The 24,721-nt window shown below is 46.2% G+C and overlaps 2 protein-coding genes across 2 annotated transcripts; one reads left to right on the top strand and one right to left on the bottom strand.

Annotated features, from left to right (window-relative positions):
* Positions 1 to 8,441: 8,441 nt before the first annotated feature.
* LOC123049727 (uncharacterized) lies at positions 8,442 to 9,236 on the bottom strand. Its single transcript, XM_044472613.1, has one exon. It carries the CDS (start codon positions 9,212 to 9,214, stop codon positions 8,651 to 8,653), a length of 564 nt encoding a protein of 187 aa, XP_044328548.1. The 5' UTR covers positions 9,215 to 9,236; the 3' UTR covers positions 8,442 to 8,650.
* Positions 9,237 to 14,318: 5,082 nt separating this feature from the next.
* Positions 14,319 to 15,835, top strand: LOC123049726 (heat stress transcription factor B-2a). The gene is made up of 2 exons (XM_044472612.1): positions 14,319 to 14,795; positions 14,882 to 15,835. The coding sequence occupies exons 1-2, from the start codon at positions 14,583 to 14,585 to the stop codon at positions 15,581 to 15,583; spliced, it is 915 nt and encodes a 304-aa protein (XP_044328547.1). The 5' UTR covers positions 14,319 to 14,582; the 3' UTR covers positions 15,584 to 15,835.
* The last annotated feature ends 8,886 nt before the right edge of the window (positions 15,836 to 24,721 follow it).

The raw sequence follows: 24,721 nt of genomic DNA, 5'->3' as shown, positions 1-24,721 counted from the left end.
AACCCCCCGGGGAAGTATTGGGCCTTAGTGGGCCTGAGGGGAGAGAGAGGGCAGCAGCCCAGGAGGTGGCGCGCCCCCTCCCATGAGGAGTCCGAATTGGACTAGGGGAGGGGGGCGCGGCCCCTCTTTCCCTCTCCCTCTCCCTCTCTTTCCTTCCCCCTTCTCTCTTCCTAGTTGGACTAGGAAAAGGGAGTCCTACTCCTACTAGGAGGAGGACTCCCCCCCTCCTTGGCGCGCCCCAAGGGCCGGCCGGCCTCCCCCTTGCTCCTTTATATACGGGGGCAGGGAGGCACCTCTGAACACACAATTGATCTACGATCTTTTAGCCGTGTGCGGTGCCCCCCTCCACCATATTACACCTCGATAATATCGTTGCGGAGCTTAGGCGAAGCCCTGCGTCGGTAGAACATCATCGTCGTCACCACGCCGTCGTGCTGACGAAACTCTTCCTCAACACTCGGCTGGATCGGAGTTCGAGGGACGTCATCGAGCTGAACGTGTGCTGAACTCAGAGGTACCGTGCGTTCGGTACTTGATCGGTCGGATCGTGAAGACGTACGACTACATCAACCGCGTTGTGATAACGCTTCCGCTTTCGGTCTACGAGGGTACGTGGACAACACTCTCCCCTCTCGTTGCTATGCATCACCATGATCTTGCGTGTGCGTAGGAATTTTTTTGAAATTACTACGTTCCCCGACACGAGGATCCCTACTTTCCCGATCATGTGTATCAACTCGATAAGGCACTCTATGGCCTTAAACAAGCCCCACGTGCGTGGTATGACCACCTTACCGAGTTGTTACAAGACCATGGATTTGAAGTTGGGCTAATCGACCCCACTCATTTTACTAAGAAGGTCAAAGGGGAGTTGTTTGTGTGCCAACTATATGTTGATGATATAATCTTTGGTTCCCCTAACAAAGCTTTCAATGAGGAATTTGCCGCTCTCATGACCTCAAAGTTCAAGATGTCTTCCATGGGAGAGTTGAAGTTCTTTCTCGGGTTCGAAGTGAAGCAAAGAAGAGAAGGAACCTTCATCAACCAAGCCAAATACACTCAAGACATGCTCAAGAGATTCAAGCTAAGTGATGTCAAGCCGGCTTCCACTCCAATGCCCACCAAGTGCCAACTTAACATTGATCCCAATGGTAAAGCGGTGGATCAAAAGGTATATCGTTCCATGATTGGATCCTTACTTTACCTTTGTGCATCTAGACCGGATATCATGTTGAGTGTGGGAATTTGTGCACGGTTTCAAGCCGCACCTAAGGAAAGTCACTTTGTGGCAGTCAAGCGAATCTTTCGATATTTGGCTCATACCCCAAACTTTGGCCTATGGTACCCAAGAGGAGCAAACTTCAAGCTTGTAGGGTATTCGGATTCCGATTGGGCGGGGGACAAAGTGGATAGGAAGTCCACTTCCGGAGGGTGCCAATTTCTTGGTTGCTCTTTGGTGAGTTGGTCTTCCAAGAAGCAAAGTTGTGTGTCTCTCTCGTCCACCGAAGCGGAGTATGTGGCCGCCGGCAGTTGTTGTGCACAACTTCTTTGGATGAGGCAAACTTTAAAGGATTACGGTGTCACTTGTGACAAAGTGCCTCTTTGGTGTGACAATGAAAGTGCCATCAAGATCTCTCTCAACCCGGTGCAACACTTCAAGACGAAGCATATTGAGATTCGGTATCACTTCATCCGGCATCACATTAAGCGAGGGGAGATCGAGCTCAACTATGTCAACACTCATGATAACCTTGCAGATATTTTCACGAAGCCTTTGGATGAAGCAAGATTTCGCGAGTTAAGGCATGAGCTAAATATCATTGATTCGAGCAATGTGACTTGAACCCTTGCAGACCTCACCATACTCAACTTGATGTCTAGTTTAGATGTAGGCATGGACATAGGGGGAGTGTTGTTCTCTCAATGAACTCTCCCTCCCCCCATTATGCATAAATTGATCAACTCTTTCACATTAGCCATTTTTATGGTACTTGTGCTTCAAAGACGAGCTTTGGTCATGGGCCCAAGGATAATTCTTCGCGGTGCCATACCAATCGTCTCAAACATAGGTGGCTCCGGCCACCGCCCTCTTCTTTGAGAGGTTGTGTTGAGTGTCTTAGCCCTTGTCGTCTCTTGTCTTCCGTTCGTCGTGTCCTTCTTGTGTGAGTTGTCTTGTGTGTCAGCGTGTTGGGTTCCCGTTCGCTTGAAGGTTTCTATGCAAAAGCCTTGTTTTTCGTGTTTTCGGAAACGTGCATTTTCTTGAGCTTGCGGTACTACCGCGGCACGCCACGGTACTACCGTATGTAGAGCGCATGGTACTTCCGCACCCAGCGCGGCAGTAATTTTTTACTGCCGCCTGGACGAGCGGTACTACTGCCTCGGTGCGATACTTCCACCCAGGTGGTACTACCGCAATGAGGTGCGGTACTACCGCGCTGTCGAAGGCGCGTGGGGGTTAAGGACGGGCAGGGGGAGTTCTAACTCCCCCATACCCATTCGTTAGTTTTCCCCATGCCGTCTCTCTCTCTCTCTCTCGCTCGCTCAAGAACGGCGCCAGAGTCCCTCGCCGGATCTCCGTCTCCGGTCGCTCTCCTCGGATTCCGACCGGTGGGATCGTTCCCCACCACTTCCTCTTGCCATGGAACAAGGTTTCTCCCCAAATCCCTCTCTCTTTTGTTCGTTCCTTTGCCTCTAGGTTTTTGGGGAGATGCATATGTTCTTGAGATTTTAGGCCAAATCTATGCAAGAGTAGGATGTAGGAGAGTAGTGTTGCGTAGAAATTATACTTGATATGTTGTCCCGTGGTAGATTTGATCAACCGTAGTACCGCCTCATTTTCGCGGTTGTTCTCAGATTCAAAGTGGTTCGGATCTGACGCCGTGCGGTACTACCGCACCTCTTGTGCGGTACTACCGCATGTGCGGTACTACCGCACGTCAGGTGCGGTACTACCGCACGAGCCATGGTACTAAAGTCCTACTACCGCCCCGAGCCCCGGTACTACCGCGCCTTCACGCGGTACTACCGCGACTAGGAGCAGTACTAAAATTTTAGTACCGCGCGATCTGGCAGTACTACCGTTGTTGTCCAATCTTCCTCTTGGCAGTTACCACGTATGCTTTCTACATGTTTCCCTTGCTTTGCTGAGGTCTTTGCATTGATTCTTCTCGCTTCTTGTGTGTGCTTTTTGCTTTGTGTCTTAGGTGGTGGCTCCGGTGCTCCTGCTCGCCGTTCCAATCCCAGTCGCGACACTGGCTCCAAGCGTCTGCGCAATCAAGATGAAGCTCCAGAGGGCTCCAGTGCCCCCAAGCGCCATGTCAAGTCCTCCGCTAGCAAGTACAAGGAACCCGCAAAGGGCATGGACGAGATACCTCTTTCTGAGTTTATCTCTAGAAGGCAGATCAACCCGTATGTGAATGCCCGTGCTATCTTCAGAGGCAATGACCTGTTTTGGACCAAGCAGCAGACTCTCATCTACCTAGATGTGATCAAGGCCAAGAAAAACACCTATGTGGAGGTCAAGTGGATTGACATGAATCACATGAGGCAGGACAAGCACCGTGCTTATTTTGGAGAGGCTCTGGACTTGGTGGAGCAGTTTGGCATTGAACATGTGTTCCATCTGGACTATGACCCTGAGATTATTTGCCAGTTCTTTGCCTCAGTTCACTTTCACTCTGGGAGGATCGAAGGATGACCTAGATGACCAATGGACGTCAGTTGACTGCTACCTGGAAGGACTTCATGGATTTGCTCCACGTACCTGATGAGGGGCTCAACACACTCATTGGTGTTCGCCCTCATGCCAACCCTGAGTCAGCCAACAAGAACAGGCTCCAGCAGTATTATGTTGCGAAGACACTTCCCAGTGGCAAGACGACGTGGGTGCCGAACCCATTTATGGACATCATGTATCGCATCTTCCGCAAATCTCTTTTCCCTCGCATTGGTAACAAGGACAAGGTACATGCCTATCTGGTGGATATGATGCTCCTGTGCGAGGAGGCGCGTGTGTCTCAGTCTCAACCTCTTGATGTCTCACATATCATGTGGTGTGAGCTTCGGTTCACGGTGTTCAACCGCAAGGTTCCCATCTATGGACCGTACCTGTTTCTGTTGATCTCCAAGACTTGGGAGAAGCTGTTCTCCGGTGATGAGTTCCTTGCTCCAGACTGGGTTCGTCATGAGTCCATCAGTCTCCGTGTCAAGCCCAAGTGGGCCAACACTACTACTCGTGCTGAGGCGACTGCTGCTCAGAGGGCTGTTGATGGGGAGGAGGCTGAGGCGGAGGATGCTGGTGGGGACCGTGCTGCTGGGTTTGCCCCTCGCTCCTCTGAGCCCTCGTGGGCCAAGAAGCTGAAGGACAAGATGAAGACTCTGTTCTGCATGCAGGCAAAGGGGCAGTATAGGACTCACGTTGCTTCCAAGGAGAGTCGCCGCCGCGACAAGAAGATCATGAAGGTCTTTGGTGAGGCAGAATCCAGCGGGTCAGAGAAGCACATCACCCCAGAGGCAGAATGGATGGCGAAGCAAGGCTTCAAGTGGTCTGATTCTGAGGAGGATTTCGAGGAGACCGTCCCCGCTGCCGAGTCTGATAAGGAGCGTGCGAGTGATTACTCCGCTTGAGTCACCACTTGTGTGTAGGTGTCCTCTCTGCCTTTTTGGCGTCTTGATGCCAAAGGGGGAGAGAGTGTAGGATTCGCGAGTCGTTTTATCGTGTTGCTTCGTTTGCGTTTGGTCTGTCGAACCTCGTTTGCTTTGGTTTGGTTTGCGCTTGTGAGACTTTTCCTTCATATGGTGTAAGACATATGCACTCTATCGTTTCTTAGTGAGCTTATGATATTTTGTGCTATTTATGTTATGCTCCTGTATGCTATCTTGCTTAGTGTTAGCCTTTTATTACAAGATATGCCTTGTCTGTAAAATATAGGGGGAGTGTTGATCCTAGTATGTGTGCCGTGCAGTCCAAAGCACCTATCTAGTTTGCACACATCTAGGGGGAGCCCGTCTATATTTTAGAGATGTGGGGTTTGCCTATGCTCTATATCTTTTCCCTTTGTGCAAATCCCGTGTTGTCATCAATCCACCAAAAAGGGGAAATTGTAAGGGCATATTTATCCTTAAGGTGTTTTGGTGATTGATGACAATGCTTTTGCGGACTAATCGCGTGCCTTGAGTTTTTCAGATGTTTCATCGCTAGGCACAAGACGGTTTGGTGCCCCTCTAAGACTATTGAAGACGGCGTTTTTCTACGTTTCTTTTCGGTGGAGTTGAGTCGTAGGAAAGCCGTACTATTAAGAGGGGGTCCGCTTCAGAAAGGTTCGGATGGAATCTTCACGTACACGTTTTCTTCCTTCACCACCTTTCCCCTTGCACTTTGGAGCATTCTCCATTCACCTCATTTCTATGCAAAAAGAAGGATTCCTAAGTGTTGCTGTTCTGGGGCATGCGATAGTACTGCTCTACGGAGCGGTAGTACCGCAGGCCCCTGTGGTAGTACTGCAGGCCCCTGCGGTAGTACCGTAGGCGCCCGCGGTAGTACCGCTCCTACGGAGCCGCACTACCGTGGCCTCGGACCAGACTCAGCTGCTTGTGCGGCTGTAGGGGCGGACGTAATTTTTTACATACGCGCCCTACGCGGTAGTACCGCCCCATGCCCGCGGTAGTATCGTGTGTTCTGGTCTGGCACAGGCACATGAGCGGAAGTAGGGGCGGATGTAAGTTTTTACATCCGCTCCCTGAGCGGTAGTACCGCATGCCATGTGCGGTAGTATCGTGTCGGATTTTTGCATCGATTGTTTTTCAGCGAAAGTAGTCACGGATGTATTTTTATTCATCCGCGCCCTTCCCAGGCTAGGCCATTCCTGCGTTGCAGTAGTATCGCAAGGGGAAGCGATAGTACCGCCCTCAGCCTCTGTGCTTCAGGCCTGACCTAGTTCCTGCCGTTGCAACGGTAGTACTGCGGTCACTCGCGGTAGTACCGTGTGGCCTTGCGGTAGTACCGCTTGTCAGGGGCGGTAGTACCGCAGGTCGCGGGCTGGTTAAGTGGATAACGGTTGGATTTGATTCCCTACTATATAAGGGGCGTCTTCTTCCTCTAGTTGACTACCTCTTTCATTCCTAAGCTCCATTGTTGCTCCAAGCTCTATTTTCGCCCGATCTCTCTCCCTAGCCAATCAAACTTGTTGATTTGTTCGGGAGTGCTTGAGAAGGCCCCGATCTACACTTCCGCCAAGAGAAATCCGATTCACCCACTAATCCCTAGCGAATCTTGTTACTCTTAGGTGTTTGAGCACCCTAGACGGTTGAGGTCACCGCGGAGCCATAGTCCATTGTGGTGAAGCTTCATGGTATCGTTGGGAGCCTCCAATTAAGTTGCGGAGATTGCCCCAACCTTGTTTGTAAAGGTTCGGTCGCCGCCTCCAAGGGCACCAATAGTGGAATCACGGCATCTCGCATTGTGTGAGGGCGTGAGGAGAATACGGTGGCCCTAGTGGCTTCTTGGGGAGCATTGTGCCTCCACACCGCTCTAACGGAGACGTACTTCCCCTCAAAAGGAAGGAACTTCAGTAACACATCCTCGTCTCCACCGGCTCCACTTTTGGTTATCTCATCCCTTTACTTGTGCAAGTTCATTTGTGTTTTATCCTTTGGCTTGCTTGTGTGCTTGTTGTTGTTGCATCATATAGGTTGCTCACCTAGTTACATATCTAGACAACCTACTTTGATGCAAAGTTTAATTTGGTAAAGAAAAGCTAAAAATTGTTAGTTGCCTATTCACCCCCCTCTAGTCAACTATATCGATCCTTTCACACGGTCATCTCCCCGGTCCGAAGATGGAAACTGGCCTCCAACGATCAATAAGCGCGATGATTGCTGCAGCATTGAGGGGTGGTGTCGATCGGGTGACCAACTGAATGAAAGGGAGAAGTCCTGTCTCCCTTACATACAGTGTGTACCGCTCGTCATAGCGCATCCCCCCAAGGTTGACCCCGTGAGACCGAAGCTTCAGAGGTGCAAGCTTCTACAAACAAATAAATCATAAAATTACATATAGGGCATTTATGTTTCAAATAAACACGAAATTCATAACACCGACCACTTTCATTATTACCCGCTGCTCCACCGACATAGCGTACGACCGGTGTTGATGGTCCCAGTGATCATCGAGAAGCCAAACCATCCTAACAATTTTAAACAAAGCTTTCTTGTCAACACGATTATCTTTTGAATACAAATAAACTAAAGTACGCCTACTATATGCAAAATTCAAAGCATATGTATCCAAAGCATTCTTGTCAATACGAATATAATTTCAACACAAATAAACTAAACTAGGCCTACTTCATGCAAGATTAAATACAAATATCTTTTCCATATAAAATAACATGTCAACCTATGTATCCAAACCATATCTTTTCAATAAAATCAACTAAACTAGGGTTGCAAAATTAGGCATCTAATACATGCAAGATTCTAATACATGCAACATTCTAATCTAATCTAATCAAACAAGGGTTCCCCAAAATCTTCAAAATAGCGTACATTATATGGATAGAAAGAAGGGGATCGGAGGAAAGTACCTTCTAGGATGGATTGGTGAAGGAATCCATGGACCAAATCATCAGGTCTGAAGGATTTGGGAGAGGGGATTGAGAGGGGGAGAGGAGAGGGCCGCCGCCGCGTGTTTCTGTAACTGCTGGTGCAATGGGGTGGGTGGGGGAGGAGAGGGCCGCCGCGGCTGGATAAGTCACAGTGCAGCGCCCGAGCGCTAGGCGCTGCACATTACATGTGTGGCGCCTAGCTCGGAGGCGCTGCACTGATGGGTGCGGGCTCAGGGGCTGCCACGATGGATAGAGGTGCAACGCCTCCGTGCTAGGCGCTGCATCGTAGGGTGTGGCGCCTGCGTGTCGGGCGCCACACAAAAAGGTCAACCGCGTGAAATAGTTTCACGGGCAGTTTATTATGTGATTTGATTTCGTCCCAGGTCAAAATTGTTAAATTTGCCTCCACCGGCGGAGCTCCAAGAGAGTAAAATCATGTCGTGGCCCGCCCAACCCATGATATATTTTTGTATACACACACCGAGCCCGGCCCATTGTAGAGCTTCAGCCTCGCTCGTTTGCATTCCCTTCACAAGTTTGCATCCCGCATCGCCTTGACCGGATCCCGTTCGCAAACCAGCACACAAAAAGCTAGGGCAAAGATGCACAACCACATGAGATTCTCGAAAAAAAGGTGCACAACGACAAATGAGCGTGGAGCCGAGCCTTCACTGAGAGCCAGGGAGCAGCACACTGAGAACCAGCACACAAAAGCAAGAAGCACCGCTGGTCTGTTGCACAACGAGCACAGTTAAATTTCCTTTCCCCGTTCAATTCTCATTGCCAAAGTGCCAATTTTCCTACAGACTGTAGGCTATATATCACTCTGAAATCCAATAAATTGACGATTCAACAAGCTGAAATTTAGGTACTACAAACACAAACAATTTTCCTGTAGCATACAATTTAATGTTGAGCATGCCTGGTGGTAAAATGGCATGGCTTATTTTGTTCTCCATCTCGAGAAAGAAACGAAACAACAAAATTTCTCGACAGAGCCGAGCTCTCAGCAGTCAGCACCTCCCGCGCTTCTTCACTGGTTCCTCCTAGTCACTTCCGGAAGCATACAGATCAGCGTCCTCCAAATCGTCGCCGTCGGAGTCGTCGTCGGAGTCCTCGTCGCACGACATATCGTCGAAGAAGTCGCCGTCGTCGTCGTCGTCCTCCTCCTCGCTGACCGTCTTCGTCTCCCGAGACCTGCCGGCGTACCCGCGCCGGGCACACATAGCCGCCGCGGCGGCAGCAACAGTTGGCTGGAGGGATGACCGCGAGGTGCCGTTGACCACCGCCGCCGCGGCAGGCCGAAGAGGCACCGCGCCAGTTGGGAGCCCCGGGCGGGTGGCCGACGCAGCGAAGCGGCGGGTGGCCATGGAAGCGAACCTTACGGCGGCGCGCTGCATGGCGTACGCCGTCGGCGCGTAGGTGTGATGGGTGCAGCGGGTGGGTTGGTGCCTTGGTGGAAGGTGGCGGCTAGGGTTTCGAGGGAGCTTTGGGTACGGCGCGGTTGGGCTTTTAATGGAGCGGGAGTGCGCAAGATGCGAGGCCTCGGGGCAAGATCGAGAAACGTGGGCGCGCTGACGCCTGAGCGCCGGGCGCCGGCTTTCCCCCATCAAGCATGTGTACGCTTTTACGTTTTCTTTCCATTTTAGAGGAATTCGGTCATGGCTTGGGCCGGTAGTGCTGTCGGGCTTTGGAGGTGTAATTGGGCTTGGGCCTGAAACATTATTCAGCTATGGAATGAAGTTTCTCTCAAAAAGAAAAACTATGGAATGAAGTATCTAAATCAGTTGAATGTTAAGTTTGTCTCAAAAAAAAGTTGAAAGTTAACTTTTTCTAAAAAAGAAGTTGAATGGTAAGTTCCAGTGGAAAAGACTTGGATGGTAAGTCTCATTAAAAAAGGTTGAATGGTGAGAGTACACTCAAAAGAAAAGTTGGATGGTGAGTGGTGGCCTGTTCACCATGAGGCATCACACAATTTTGGCATGTGTACAAAACAACAATACTACACACACAGAATCTTCACAGGGTTGTTACATGGTTGTTAGAGGTGGCAGTTTTTGATTGGGCTTTTGTGTACAAAATCCTTAGCTGATTTTGGTTCGTCTTCCTTGGCAACATTCGCCAAAGCATGGCAACTAAAACAGCCAAATATTGACTACAATATCTTTTACGAATTTGCTAAAGCTCATGTGGCCAAATTTTAGAAAATACAGTCGGTATCTTAATAGTCTGATTTTGGTGATTTATGTTCATTCAAACAAAACGGTGACGAATACGAGCCTGAACCAAGTTGGAGACGAGAACGATGAGGTTCAGAGTGACTGCCGATAACGATGGAGATTCATGGTTGCGGTGCAAGGGTTAGTTCATCGTAGGGAATTTGTGGTGAAGGGAATGAATCGAAGGGTAAAACCATCTCCCGAGGTTAAAGGGATGGCCAAGGGGTGATGGCAAGACGTGGTAGCCCTTATATGACAAAAGCTTATGGAAGAAGATTATTGGGCAGAGGTGGTGGCTAAAGGTAGAAGAAAGAAAACATGGATTTGGACAGATTAAAATCAACAATATCTGAATTTTTTGACCAATAACATATAAGTAGTCCTAAATTTATAATTTCTATGAAGTTGATTTGGCCTTAAAACTCAAATTTAGTTAGGGAAGTACCAAAAAATTCAACGGCTATCGGATAGTGGTGTTCAAAAATTGAGTTAACATTATATTCAGAATGTTAGTTATATTCAAATTTTAAGTTGATGTTCCATGTCCAAAGTTCATATACTAGCTACTTCCACAACATGTCTATAACCAAATGGGCCATGATGTCTACTACGCAACTTTATTCTCGTAGACTCGCGTTGGGCCTCCAAGTGCAGAGTTTTGTAGGATAGTAGCAATTTTTCCTCAAGTGGATGACCTAAGGTTTATCAATCCGTGGGAGGCGTAGGATGAAGCTATCTCTCTCAAACGACCATGCAACCAAATACAAGAAATCTCCTGTGTCCCCAACACACCCAATACAATGGCAAATTGTATAGGCGCACTAGTTCGGCGAAGAGATGGTGATAAAAGTGTAATATGGATGGTAGAAATATATTTTTATAATCTGAATAAATAAAAACAGCAAGGTAACAAATAGTAAATGGGCACAAAACGGTATTGCAATGCTTGAAAATGAGGCCTAGGGTCCGTACTTTCGCTAGTGCAATCTCCCAACAATGCTAATATAATTGGATCATATAACCATCCCTCAAAGTGCGATGAAGAATCACTCAAAAGTTCCTATCTAGCGGAGAACATAAGAATAAATTGTTTGTAGGGTACGAAACCACCTCAAAGCTATTCTTTCCGTTCGATCTATTCAAGAGTTCGTACTAAAATAACACAAAGCTATTCTTTCCGTTCGATCTATCATAGAGTTCGTACTAAAATAACACCAAAGCAAATTCATATTCATAAATACTCAATCCCACACAAAAAACTTCAAAGAGTGCACCAAGATTTCTACCGGAGAAACAAAGACAGGAACGTGCATCAACCCTATGCATAGATTACCCCAATGTCACCTCGGGAATCCGCGAGTTGAGTGCCAAAACATATATCAAGTGAATCAATACGATACCCCATTGTCACCATGAGTATTCAATTGCAAGACATATATCAAGTGTTCTCAAATCCATAAAAGTATTCAATCCGATAACAACGAAATCTCAAAGGGAAAAACTCAATTCATCACAACAAGATAGAGAGGGGAAAACACCATATGATCCGACTATATTAACAAAGCCCGCGATACATAAAGATCGTGACATCTCAAGAACACGAGAGAGAGAGAGAGAGAGAGAGATTAAACACATAGCTACTGGCACAAACCCTCAGCCCCGAGGGTGGACTACTACCTCCTCATCGTGGTGGCCGCCGGGATGATGAAGATGGCCACCGGTGATGATCTCCCCCTCCGGCAGGGTGCTGAAACAGGGTCTAGATTGTTTTTTGGTGGCTACAGAGCCCTGCGGCGGCGGATTTTCTGATCTAGGTTAACCCCGAGGGTTTTTGGAATATTTGGGAATTTATAGGGCGAAGAGGGGGTGTGGGAGGCCACTGAGGTGGGCACAACCCACCTGGGCGCGCCTGGGCCCCCAGGCGCGCCCTGGTGGGTTGTGCCCCCCTCGGGGCACCCTCAAGTGCTGCTCTGGCCCATCGGGAGTCTTCTGATCCATAAAAAATCCGCAAAAAGTTTCGCGGTGTTTGGTCTCCGTTTGATATTGATTTCCCGCGATGTAAAAAACATGCAAAAAACAGCAACTGGCACTTGGCACTATGTCAATAGGTTAGTACCAAAAAATGATATAAAATGACTATAAAATGATTATAAAAGATCCAAGAATGATAATATAACAGCATGAAACAATAGAAAATTATAGATACGTTGGAGACGTATCAAGCCACCTATTAGACACCAGTTATGACCAAATGTGCCACCTTCAGAAGCCCAACTAAACCCTAGAATGAATCGAGAGGGGAACAAATCCAATGGGGGCGACACCCTATCTATGTTGTCAACCATCATCAGAGGACAAAATCAACACAAAAATGAACCATGTCGATAAGATACCCACAAAATCCTAACCAAAATTGTGCCAGAGAGGGGTGGGAGAATAAAAAGCTTGGACGATGAGAACTCGTCGTACAAGGGGGGGGGGCTTCTTCACCGGGTCGTCGTGGTCGAGGTTTTGTCTATCTTTCAAGGTGAAAATTATTGTCATGTCGTGCCACACCATTGCCGCCTACGGAGAATCGGGAGAGAGAGCGTGAAGAAAGAGACACAAAATGTGCCAGCAATCAAATGGATATGACGAATATACGGGGACCTATGCACAAGTATGCACAGGCTGCTAGATGATTCGACTGTTTGAGGGCATCTATGTGCAATTTGAATAAATCCAGGGGGTCTTCAGAAAAAGATTTTCATGGCCATGACAGTCACCCGCTCTCGCCCACTACGGGTGGGGCCAGTGCCTCGCTTGCGTTCCATGTACACATAGTTGACGACAATAGATGTAAATGACCCCAACGTGAACCGTTAGCACATATTTCATGGACCAGAAAAAAAGTTTTTCATGGGAGTAAAGTGACCCACATCTCTTGCAATTCAGAGTCATATACCTTGGCGTGTGTCATTCTTTGCCCCCCCCCCCCCCCCGCCCGCCCTCTGCCCTTGTTCCATCCTCTTTCTTGAGGGACGTTGTCTATTATCGTCAACACTGCCTCTAGCCCTCTACCGCGTCAAGGCAGTGTGTTAGCCTTTCTAAAATACTTTCCTTTAGGCAATATGGGCACGTTTGGCTGATGATGAAAAAAAACCTACCAATTTTAGCTTGTCCATAACGAGGGTCAAAAAGTCGGCTCTTTAATTGTTACCAAAATTTTAGCTTGTCCATAATCACCAGGCAACTGTAGTTCGTTCTCCTTTCTAAGATAACATGCCAATTAAAACATGATGAAAAAATTGACTACTTAAAGGTCTGGTGGTTTTGCTAGGCTTGCAACTGAAACTTTTAGATTCCGCACTCACTTTTTAAACAATGTGTTTTTTGTGTGACTAATGCTCATGAAGCGTGAAATGACGTGAGCGAAGACGGTCTAGATTGGCCTGGAGGCGATAAAGATGCGGAACATAGGTGATGACGAAGGTTTGTGGCCGTGGTGTAGGGGTTAGTCTGAGATTGAAGAGAAGAAAACTATGACCCTGAGATTTAATAGATTACTGAGAGATGATGATAGAATTGAGTACAAAGATTTGACGGATAAAGGTGTGAGTGGCTAAAGGTTGAAGAAATAGAACCGTTGATTCGGATCTATCAAATCAACTAGAGTCGACCATTATATCTACTAAATCGATTAGAGTCGACCATTATTTTATCTTACAATCAGTCTAAAAAGTTTTCAGACTTACTCCCTCCGTTTACTGTCATAGGATGTTCTACTATTTTTAATCAGTTTTATATATTTTAAGGTGTTCTACTATTTTTAATCAGTTACATGTTTATCGAAAAAGTCTTTCACCTCGTTTTATATATAAAGCCATGATCAACAACATTTCGGAACAGACACACTCCACCACAACACACACCCAAGGCGGGATACATAGGCGCCGAGCGCAGCAAACTACACTTAGCACTACAAGAGCAACCGGGGGCTCCACCAGTGAACACGCCACCACGAAGAGATGAAGCCGCATACGACGAACCGTGGGCTTCAAGACGGGCCTTCAGGAAGGTAACGACACCGGAGCGTCGCCACCGCCCGATCCGAGGATCAAAGTTTCCCCAGGAGCCACACGACAGGCAATGAGAGCTGCGACAACGCCTTCAAGAAGGGAACGAGCTACGCCGCCGCCAGTCCATCCGAAGATAGAGCAGGTTTTCACCCCGGCCAACACTCACCGCCATCGAACGCCGCACCCCGACTACCACGCCACCCACACGATCATGGCCACCGGGTAGCACCAAACGACGAGCTTTGCCCATGAGCAACGCGCAATCAGTTACACGTTTTAGTGTGTCTGTTCACTCGTTTTAATTTTATAGTAGTGAAAGGAGAGTGTGTCATATAAACAACCTCATTTATTATTTTCTTTGTAGGGTTGCTTAAAACTGAAACAACATCGTAAAAAAAACTCAAACAATAGTCAAAATATTGGCTACCCAAACCGTCCTTCACGTGGCCGACTTGAATCTCAGCCCGTCTTGAATCCCGGATCCAGCAGCGCCGGTTCTAGAAACATCGCCACGTGGCCGACTAGAAAGGATCGGAACCTTCCAGAACCCGCTGGATGCTTCTCGCCCCATCCCAAGCCTATCCCCATCACAAAATCCCCATTTCTAGACCATTCCTTCCTTTCCTGTGCAACCAAACCAAATCTCGCCGTCTCCTCTCGCAAGAGCACCACCAGAACCATCGCCCTCAACCAACTCATCAATGGCGTCGCCGGCGCTGGGGGCGGGGACGCCGCCGTTCCTCACCAAGACGTACGCGATGGTGGACGACCCGGAGACCGACGACACCATCTCCTGGAACGAGTCCGGCACGGCGTTCGTGGTGTGGCGCCGCGCCGAGTTCGAGCGCGACCTCCTCCCCAAGAACTTCAAGCACAGCAACTTCGCCTCCTTCGTCCGCCAGCTCAACACCTACGTACGTTCCGTCTCCGTCCACCCACCTCTCTCCGGCCAGTTCGGTAGATCCAGATTACCAAGGGTGCTGCTGCGTTTGTTGTGCAGGGATTCAGGAAGATAGGCCTTGACAGGTGGGAGTTCGCCAACGAGTGCTTCAGGAAAGGGGAGAAGCGCCTGCTCGGCGCGATACAGAGGCGGAAGGGATCTGGCGCCGGGGCGCCGGCGCCCGCGATGATGGCGACGCCGATTGCGACGGCGATTCCGATCTCGCCCACGCCGACGAGCTCCGGCGGGGACGCCGCGGTCTCGTCGTCGCCGCCGCCCGGGCTGGCGCTGGTGGCCACCGGCGCGATGGCCGAGCTGGAGGAGGAGAACGCGCGGCTGCGGCGCGAGAACGCGAGGCTGGCGCGGGAGCTCGCGCGCGCGCGGCGCGTCTGCGACGGCGTGCGGCACCTCGTCTGGCGGTATGACCACGGCGGGGAGGAAGTGGGGGAGGAGGACGAGAGGCACGGCGCCGCAGGCGCGAAGCCGATGCTGTTCGGCGTCGCGATAGGGAGCAAGAGGTCGCGCGAGCACGGGCACGGGGGAGGGGATGAGGGAAATGGGGCAGAGGAGGACGGCGAAGACGACGAGGAGGAGCAAGAACACGACGACGACGGCGTCGACGAGAGGCACGCCGCCCGGCGAGAACAAGGGAAGGCTATGAGGACGGAGCGGTCGGATCTGAATGTGCTTTCGCTGTCCGTGCGGGCGGCGGCGGCGGCGAGGCCTGACGGGGGCTCGCGTGATCGTAGCGGAAGCCACTAGCAGGATCTAAATCCACCTCGCGTCCTCGCGTGATCGTAGCGGAAAGCACTAGATTAGGATCTAAATCGTGTACCACTCTAGCTCGCACTATGATGTCTTTGTGTCTTGACGTGACATGAATTGCATTGCTGGTAGCACAATGTAGAATCAGCAAAGCCATGTACTCCCTCCGTCCGGGTTTATTAGGCCTAAAGACAACTTCTCTTAGACCAAGACACATAGTAATTTGCTCACATTAATTCTTCCATTTCACTTCCAATGCACTCTCTCACATGCATGCAACCAATGAAAAAGCACACATGAAGTGTATTAAATTTTCAGCCATGGCACCAACAACAATAGTTTTCAATACAACCAATGAAATGGGTGCATGCATGCACCTTTCCAACACGGGGCCTTATAAAAGGGGACATGCTTGTGATGCTGAGAGGCCTAATAAACCCGGACGGAGGGAGTAGAACAACTGGTAGATTGTTTGGTAGTTAGGGCCTGTCTGATTTCCATGTAGACCTAGGGTTGGGAAAATGAGAAGAATTCGATGCCATGGTTTATTGTAGAGTTTTCTTCTTTCTTTTTGCAAAAACGCCAAGGTCATATTTAAGTAGCACAAACCCATAGAACCCCTATAGAAACTAGCGACAAATTTGACCAATAGACGAAATCAAATCACAGAATGAACTATCCGTGAAACTATTTCACGCGGCTGAACTTTTTGTGTAACGCCCGACACGAAGGCGCCACACTACACTGTGCAACGCCTCACAGTTAGGCGCTACACAGCCAGCGTCGCACCCGTGTGATCCGAAAATTACTAAGTCAGTGTGCAGTGCCTGAGAGCTAGGCGCCACACTATACAGTGTAGCGCCTAGCTCCCAGGCGTTGCACTAGTGCAGCGACTGAGAGCTAGGCGCCACGGGTCAGCCGCGTGAAATAGTTTTACGGACAGTTCATTCTGTGATTTGATTTCGTTTATAGGTCAAATTTGCCGAAACTAGCAAAATAGTTTGTGAAGAAAAAAACATCACACTCTCCTAACCCAATAATCATGACTCAGGACCCTAATAGGTACACATCCTTTCTTTCAACACATGACATCCCATTTGTGTTGTTAGTTATCCTCCTTCGCACTCTCGTCGATGGTTATAGATGGTTTGTTTCGTCTCCAACCCTGATTTTGCTGAGGTGTTTATTTTCAATACAAGTCGATATGAAAGAAAAAGAATCATGCGTTGTTCATTAAGGTTGCACCGTAAGTAGCATTTTTAAAATGATTAACAGATAAAATAACATTATATTTAGATTCTACATATTTTTATAATCAAAATTCATGTATAACATGTTGAATTTGAAGTTAGGTTCAAAAGATATGAATATTTTAAAAAGCATTTGATATGTACTGTGGGTTTATTAACCCAATTATTACGGGGTTTCCCGCTAAGGTGAAAAATTGACTTAAAACTGGTTTGCGGGTTGATTATGAGAAATATGAGGAGGTTTCCTACTAAACCAAAAATCTAACTTAAAATTGGATTGTGGTTTAATTATCAGAAACATCAGTTTTTTTAATAAAATAGTACAACAGACCAGGAATATCTATTTCCTTTATTAATAGGTATACCATTATATAGTGTGTGAGTAAGTTTAAATATGTATCGTTGGATGAACTCAATCTGCTGGTCAAGACGTGGCAAATCCAGGGCGCTCTACCTCTGGTTGCGGCAAAGGTGTTGCCGGCTGATGGTGGCTCAACAAGCGTCCTTGCTGGTCTGGCCGGGAGTGCTTCCCGGCTGGACTTTGATGAAAATGGAGCTGAATCAAAATGGGGCCGCTGGAAAAGAATGTATAGAGAGGAGCAAGTGGAGCGTGCTGCTGGTCATGGTGTGTGTGCCAAGCATGTCAAGTTTGGGGTTCCCACTCCCCCAAATAGTGGCAGCGACTTATCTAGTCGAAAGGTCGCCTATGCTGCCATCCTAGAGAGCACGGCGGGAAGTAAGAGGCGTCGTTCTGAAGATTAAGGCTTAGTTTTTACTATGAATAGCAATAGCTCTGAGAGTTTAGAGTATAAGAGTGAAAATGACATCTCTGTAACTTGTAAAAGAGTGTGTGGTGAGAGGGTTGAGGCTGTAGTAGGTGTCGATGGGGCTATGGTTCATGTAACTAAAGAGATAGATGGGGGAGAGGAAGATCTTCAGGAGAGGAGGAGAGAATCCGTGGGAGAAGAAAAGGAGGAAGGTGGCACTCCTAAGGAAGCAAACAACCCTGGGGCTTCCGTTCAACCGACGGGCGCGTTTGATGACGCCCGTTAGGAGCCATGAAAATTCTCAGTTGGAACTGTCGAGGGCTGGGACAACCTTGTATGGTTCAAGAGCTTGTGTGTCCGACTAAGACGCACCGTCCCAATGTTATCTTTCTTTCGGAAACTAGGAAAAATAAAGAGTATGTTGAGCTTTTGCGTTACCGGTTGGGTATGAATAATGTGTTTACTGTTTCTGGCCATGGTAAAGGTGGAGGACTAGTCGTGTTTTGGGATGGAGCATATTCTTGTGGGTTGAACAAATATGGTGAACATTTTGTGGACATGTACATCAACAAGGGTGATGGTACAAAGTGGAGGTGCACATTTATTTATGGAGAGCTTAAGGCGAGTCAGAGGTATGTTATGTGGGAACTTTTGAGGCGGATTAAACCTCTTGGTGTTGGACCTTGGTTTATGGTGGGGGATTTTAACGAAGCTATATGGCAAAATGAACATGTCTCTCGACATAAGAGATCTCCTAGACTCATGGCTAACTTTCGTGAAGTTCTGTCTGAGTGCAATTTATTTGATTTGGGCTTTCAAGGTGCTCCGTGGACATATAATAATATGCAAGAGGGCAACAAGAATGTTAAGGTATGTCTTGACCGTGAAGTGGCATGCCCCCTTTGGTCTTCTATTTTCCCTCAATGTAAGGTCTCCCATATTATTAGCTCCAGATATGATCATTGCCCCATTTTATTGAGTTGATGGGTAATGCTCGGGAGGGGAGGTTTGCTAGAGAGTTGAAATATGAATCTTACTGGGAGAGGGAAGGTCGTGTTTTGGATGAACAGATTAATGATTGTTGGAATAGAGGATCAAATATTAAGGATCTGAAAGATGTTGCTAATAATTTAGAAAAATTAATGAAATCTCTTCATGGATGGAGCCGGGTGCATATTGTGTATCTGCCTAAGAAACTTGACGGGGCTCGTAAGAGACTAGACATTTTGTTAAATAGAACTGATCATTCTGCTGTGTTGGAAAGAAAGAGAATTCTAGGGGAGATGGATGAACTTCTTATCAGGGAAGAAATATTATGGAAGCAGAGATCTCGTCTGGACAAGATTAAAGGGGGAGATCGTAATACAAAATATTTTCAGCGAAAAGCTTCCTGGAGAGTGATACGTCTCCAACGTATCTACTTTTCCTAATGCTTTTCCTCTTATTTTGGACTCTAATTTGCATGATTTGAACGAAACTAACCCCGGACTGACGCTGTTTTCAGCAGAACCACCATGGTGTTGTTTTTGTGCAGAAATAAAAGTTCTTGGAATGGAACGAAACTTTGCAAGGAATTTTTATACAATAAACAAGAATTTCTGGAGCCAAGACCTACCGGAGAGGGGCCCCTGGGTGGGCACAACCCACCAGGGTGCGCCCCTCTCTCTTGGTGCGCTCAGGTGGGGTGGCCCCGCAGACCCTGAAACCAACGCTATAAAATCCTATTTTTCCAGAAAAAAATTAGGGAAAAAGAATTATTGCGATCCATGAGACGGAGCCGACGTCACCTTATGTTCTTCATCGGGAGGCCAGCTCTGGAGTCCGTTTGGGGCTCCAGAGAGGGGGATCTTCGTTCTTCATCATCACCAACCCTTCTCCATCGCCAATTCCATGATGCTCCCCACCGGGGGTGAGTAATGCCTTCATAGGCTCGCTGGTCGGTGAGGAGTTGGATGAGATTCATTATGTAATCGAGTTAGTTTTGTTAGGGCTTGATCCCTAATATCCACTATGTTCTAAGATTGATGTTGCTATGACTTTGCTATGCTTAATGCTTGTCACTTTGTGCTCGGGTGCCATGAACTCAGATCTGAACCGTTTATGTTATCACCATTATATCCATGTTCTAGATCCGATCTTGCAAGTTATAGTCACCTACTACGTGTTATGATCCGGCAACCCCGGAGTGACAATAGTCGGGACCACTCCCGGTGATGATCGTAGTTTGAGGAGTTCATGTATTCACTATGTGTTAATGCTTTGTTCCGGTTCTCTATTAAAAGGAGGCCTTAATATCCCTTAGTTTCCAATATGGACCCCGCTGCCACGGGAGGGTAGGACAAAAGATGTCATGCAAGTTCTTTCCATAAGCACGTATGACTATTTACGAAATACATGCCTACATTATATTGACGAACTGGAGCTAGTGCCGTATCGCCCTAGGTTATAACTGTCTCATGACGAATATCATCCAACAAGTCACCGATCCAATGCCTACGAATTTATCTTATATTGTTTTTGCTAAGTTACTACTGCTATCATCACTGTTACACTTGCTACAAAATTACTGCTATCACTGTTACTGTTACCGTTGCTACCGTTACTACTACTAAAACTATCATATTACTTTGCTACTGATTACTTGCTGCAGATAATTAATCTGCAGGTGTGGTTGAATTGACAACTCAGCTGCTAATACCTTCAAATATTCTTTGGCTCCCCTTGTGTCGAATCTATACATTTGGGTTGAATACTCTACCCTCGAAAACTGTTGCGATCCCCTATACTTATGGGTTATCATAGAGCAAAAAAATCTATTTCGGCTCTTAGGAAGGATGATGGTTGTCTCACGAAAATCTCGAGGAAATAAAAGGTATGACAAACTCGTTTTTAAACAACTTTATTCTTGTGATGCTTCGGTTGATCCATCGCACATTATTTCATTAGTCAAGCCCCGTGTGACTGATGGCATGAATGATGATTTATGCAACCTTTTACGGAAAAAGAAATAAGTGATGCCCTTTTTCAAATGGGACCGCTAAAAGCGCCAGGGCCATATGGCTTTCCTGCGAGGTTTTTTCAGCGGAATTGGGGTCTAATCAAAGAAGATATTGTCAAGGCTATGCAGCAATTTTTTATTTCTAGAATTATGCCTGATGGTATTAATAATACAACTATTATTCTCACCCCGAAGATCAAGAATCCTCAAACAATCAATGATTTCAGGCCGATCAGTTTGTTCAATGTTATCTATAAGATTATTTCCAAGTGTCTTGTTAACAGGATGCGACCGCTCCTCGATGGTATGATGTCCCCTACCCAAAGTGCGTTTATTCCGGGAAGGTTAATTTCTGATAATGCTTTCATAGCCTGAATGTATGCATTCGTTAAGTACGCTTAAGGATTTAAGAGGGGGATATTGTGCTTATAAGTTGGACCTAGCCAAAGCCTATGACCGTGTGGATTGGCAATTTTTGCAAAGTATGATGGGTGCGTTAGGTTTTGCGCCGCAATGGATTAAATGGGTTATGAGTTGTGTTACTTCGATGAAATTTGCGGTGCGCTTTAATGGTCAATTGATGTAGTCGTTCTTACCTTCTCAGGGGCTCAGGCAGGGAGATCCTTTATCTCCTTATTTGTTCTTATTTGTGGCTGAGGCGCTTTCTTTGTTGCTTAATAACGCATGTGCCAGGGGAGTTCTCCAGGAATTCAGACTGACTAGACAAGCTCCTGGTATTTCTCACTTGTTATTTGCAGATGATAGTCTGCTATTTTTCAAGGGTTCTTTTGATCAAGCTTTAGCAATTAAAAATATTCTGACGATGTATGAGAAGGGAACTGGATAGATGTTAAGCCCTGATAAGTGTTCCATAATGTTTGGGAAAAATGCAGCTTGGAGAAACAAGTGACTATTATGGTTATCTTAAAAATTACCGTGGAGGGGTTCGAGGATAAATATCTTGGATTACCAGTCCCAGAGGGTAGAATGAAGGCTGGTATGTTTAAGTATACTAAAGATATTTTTTAAAGGCTTTCTGACTGGATTGAAAAATATGCTTCTTGTGGAGTCAAGGAAGATTTAATCAAAACAGTAATTCAGGCTCTACTTGTGTACGCTATGGGGATTTTCAAATTTCCGGCTTCCCTTTGTGAGGAGTTATCCTAGATTATAAGGAACTTTTGGTGGGGAAATGAAGAAGAAAGAAGAAAAACTCATTGGTTGGCGTGGGACAAACTAACAAGACCAAAAGGTAAGGGTGGATGGGTTTCCGTGATCTCAGGCTTTTTAATCAAGCTCTTTTGGCCAACAGGCATGGCGGTTGTTGGTTTATCCGGATTCCCTATGTGCGAAGTTGATGAAGGCAAAGTATTACCTTCAGGGGCATACTCTTCATACGGTCTTTCCGCATGCTAGTTCTGTGACTTGGCAAGGTATTACACATGGCCTGGAACTTTTTAAGAAGGGGATCATTTGGCGGGTATGTGATGGATTTAGTATTAATATATGGAGGGATAATTGGATACCTAGGAGGCATGGCCTAAAAATCTCAGCTAGAAGGCATAATACCAAGTTGAAATTGTTACATGATTTATTCATGAGCGGGCGAAAGTGCTGGGATGAAAATTTGATCAAGTATCCATTCTATCCACATGATGTGGAGGAAATTCTTAAGATTCGTATTCAGGCCTCTAGGGATGGGGATTTTGTTGCGTGGCACCATGAGAAGAATGGTATATTTTCTGTTAAAAGTGCGTACAATTTTGCGCTTAATTTGAAGGATAGCCAGGATCTTGTTGGCCAATCTAGTGGCGAAGCAAAGGGGGGAAAAGGGATTTGGGAGATAATATGGAAGGCTAATATACCTTAGAAAATCAAGATTTTTGCGTGGCGAGCTGCTACCAATAGCTTGGCAGTCGAGATGAATAGAGTCAAGCACCATCAGACTGATTCATGTATGTGTTCTATTTGTGAGGTTCAAGATGAAGACATCTTTCATGCTCTAGTGAGTTGTTCTAAAGCTCGTGCTCTTCGAATAGCCGTGAGAGAGTGGTGGAATATTCCGGATGAAGAGTTCTTCAAGTGCACAGGACCAACTTGGTTATTGATTTTGCTGGCACAATTGGGTTTGCGGCAAAGGGAGCAAATCTTGTTTCTTTTCTGGCGAGCATGGCATTTGAGAAATGATTTAATTTTTGGGAAGGGGAAAGAATCCGTTAATGCCTCTGCACATTTTGTGGACAATTTTTGGACCACTTTCACGTCCAATCATGACACTGCTCAATTGGATGCTAGCAACAAAGGTAAGGAGAAGGTGCGGAGTTGTAGCGGATTACGCACCATTAAAAGATCATGTGGTGTGGACCCCTCCCCCTAATGGTTATATCAAGATCAATGTTGACGCCAGTTTTGTGGAGAGTACTAATGCAGCCAGTGTGGGGGCGTAGCTCGTAATTCATCTGGAGAAATTTTTGTTTCTTTGTGGGACTTTATTGATCGGTGTACCAGTGTGAATGAGGCTGAGCTCCGTGCCTGCCTCGCAGGACTTTATATAGGTATCACCCTTCACCAATCTATTATTTTAGAGATTGGCTGTGCTTTCGTACATTCATTTCTTGCAAATGAGAAGCTTGACAGGTCCCCTCTGGCTGATCTGATGAATGAGGCTCTTAGTATATCTAGGATGATCAAAAAAATTAATATCGCAAAGATAAGTCGGACTGCCAATGGGGTGGCGCATGAGATTGCTAAGTTTAGCTTTAGTACTAGGTCCGATGGGATTATTTTAAATTCCGTTCCGCCCTGCATGGTGTATGCTGTAACGAATGATTGTAAGAACTTTTCTTTGGCTTAATTAATATATGGGGTGTTTTTCAAAAAAATACTGACCATTCGATTTCTTATCAATTATGATTCTGCCATGTGTACTATCTAGAAGTTTCCAATAATTATTAACTTATTCTAGAATCTTTCATGCATGATCTTGCTCTAGTAGAGTTTCTCGCTTGAATAAAGGCGTATCCATTTATGATTTATTATAGATCTTCATGCATGCTCTTGCTCCATTAGAGTTTCTCGCTTGAATAAAACTCTATCCATTTATGATATTACTTGTGAATTTTTTACTCAAGATTAAAGACTTCTGATCAACCATTTCTTACAATCCATATATCTTTACAAAGAATTTCAATCAAATGTTGCAACACTATCCTCTCATATTCATGAACTTAACCATTGAGGTGCATACATATAATGTGTTATATATACGTATTGGAGCGCTATGCAGCTAAGGTTTTCCCTTTTCAATAGATTTAACTATCATTAGTAACAAATTTGTATCTTTAACTTTATGCATGTAATATGTACGTGTCAGTTGTTTGTCAACATTGTGTTCTAACAATATATCCAACTCACGTGAAAAGCACGTGCAACTCACTAGTAGGTATAGACTAAAAATACAACTGAATTATTGAGGGTGTCGAAGTCTTCCTTCCCATGTGTCTCAGTGGAGTTATATTGTAGAGTTTCGTAGAAAAAAATTTATTGTGAAGTTAGGCTCAATGATGCTAAATTTGTTCTTTCAAAATTGCTTGCAAAAAACTCTCAAGTATTTTTTGCATGCCAAAGCATTTCATAGAGAAACAAAATCTATGATATTGGCCCTATGAAATAAAATCATCTAATTAACGAGTCTGTCTCCAATTTTGGTTATTATGTTGGGGAAAAGTGTGGGTGAGGGTTTTGGTGGCCGAGCTAAATGGAGGCCCCTATCTCGTGCAAATATTAGGGCATCCGGATCCGCACCTTCTGACTTTTCTGTTATACACCCTCCATTTCAGAATATAAGGTGTATTGCTTTTCGTGCAAGTCAATCTTATTTATGTTTGACCAAGATTATAGAATAAAATATCAACATCTACAATATAAAATAAATAAAATATGAAAATACTTTTCATGACAGATCTATTTGGTACTATAAATGTCGATACTATTTTCTAAAAACTTGGTCAAACAAGCACGCGTTTCACTTTTCAAAAAACTAATATAACTTATATTATGAAATGGAGGGAGTATATACGGACACTGTTCAAGGGAAATTCACTTTTGTTCTGTAATTGTA

Source organism: Triticum aestivum, chromosome 2D (genome assembly GCF_018294505.1).
Source record: "Triticum aestivum cultivar Chinese Spring chromosome 2D, IWGSC CS RefSeq v2.1, whole genome shotgun sequence".
In the NCBI taxonomy this organism is placed as follows: domain Eukaryota; kingdom Viridiplantae; phylum Streptophyta; class Magnoliopsida; order Poales; family Poaceae; genus Triticum; species Triticum aestivum.
The sequence above is the reverse complement of the archived record's forward strand: the minus strand, read 5'-3'. Positions and strand labels throughout refer to the sequence as shown.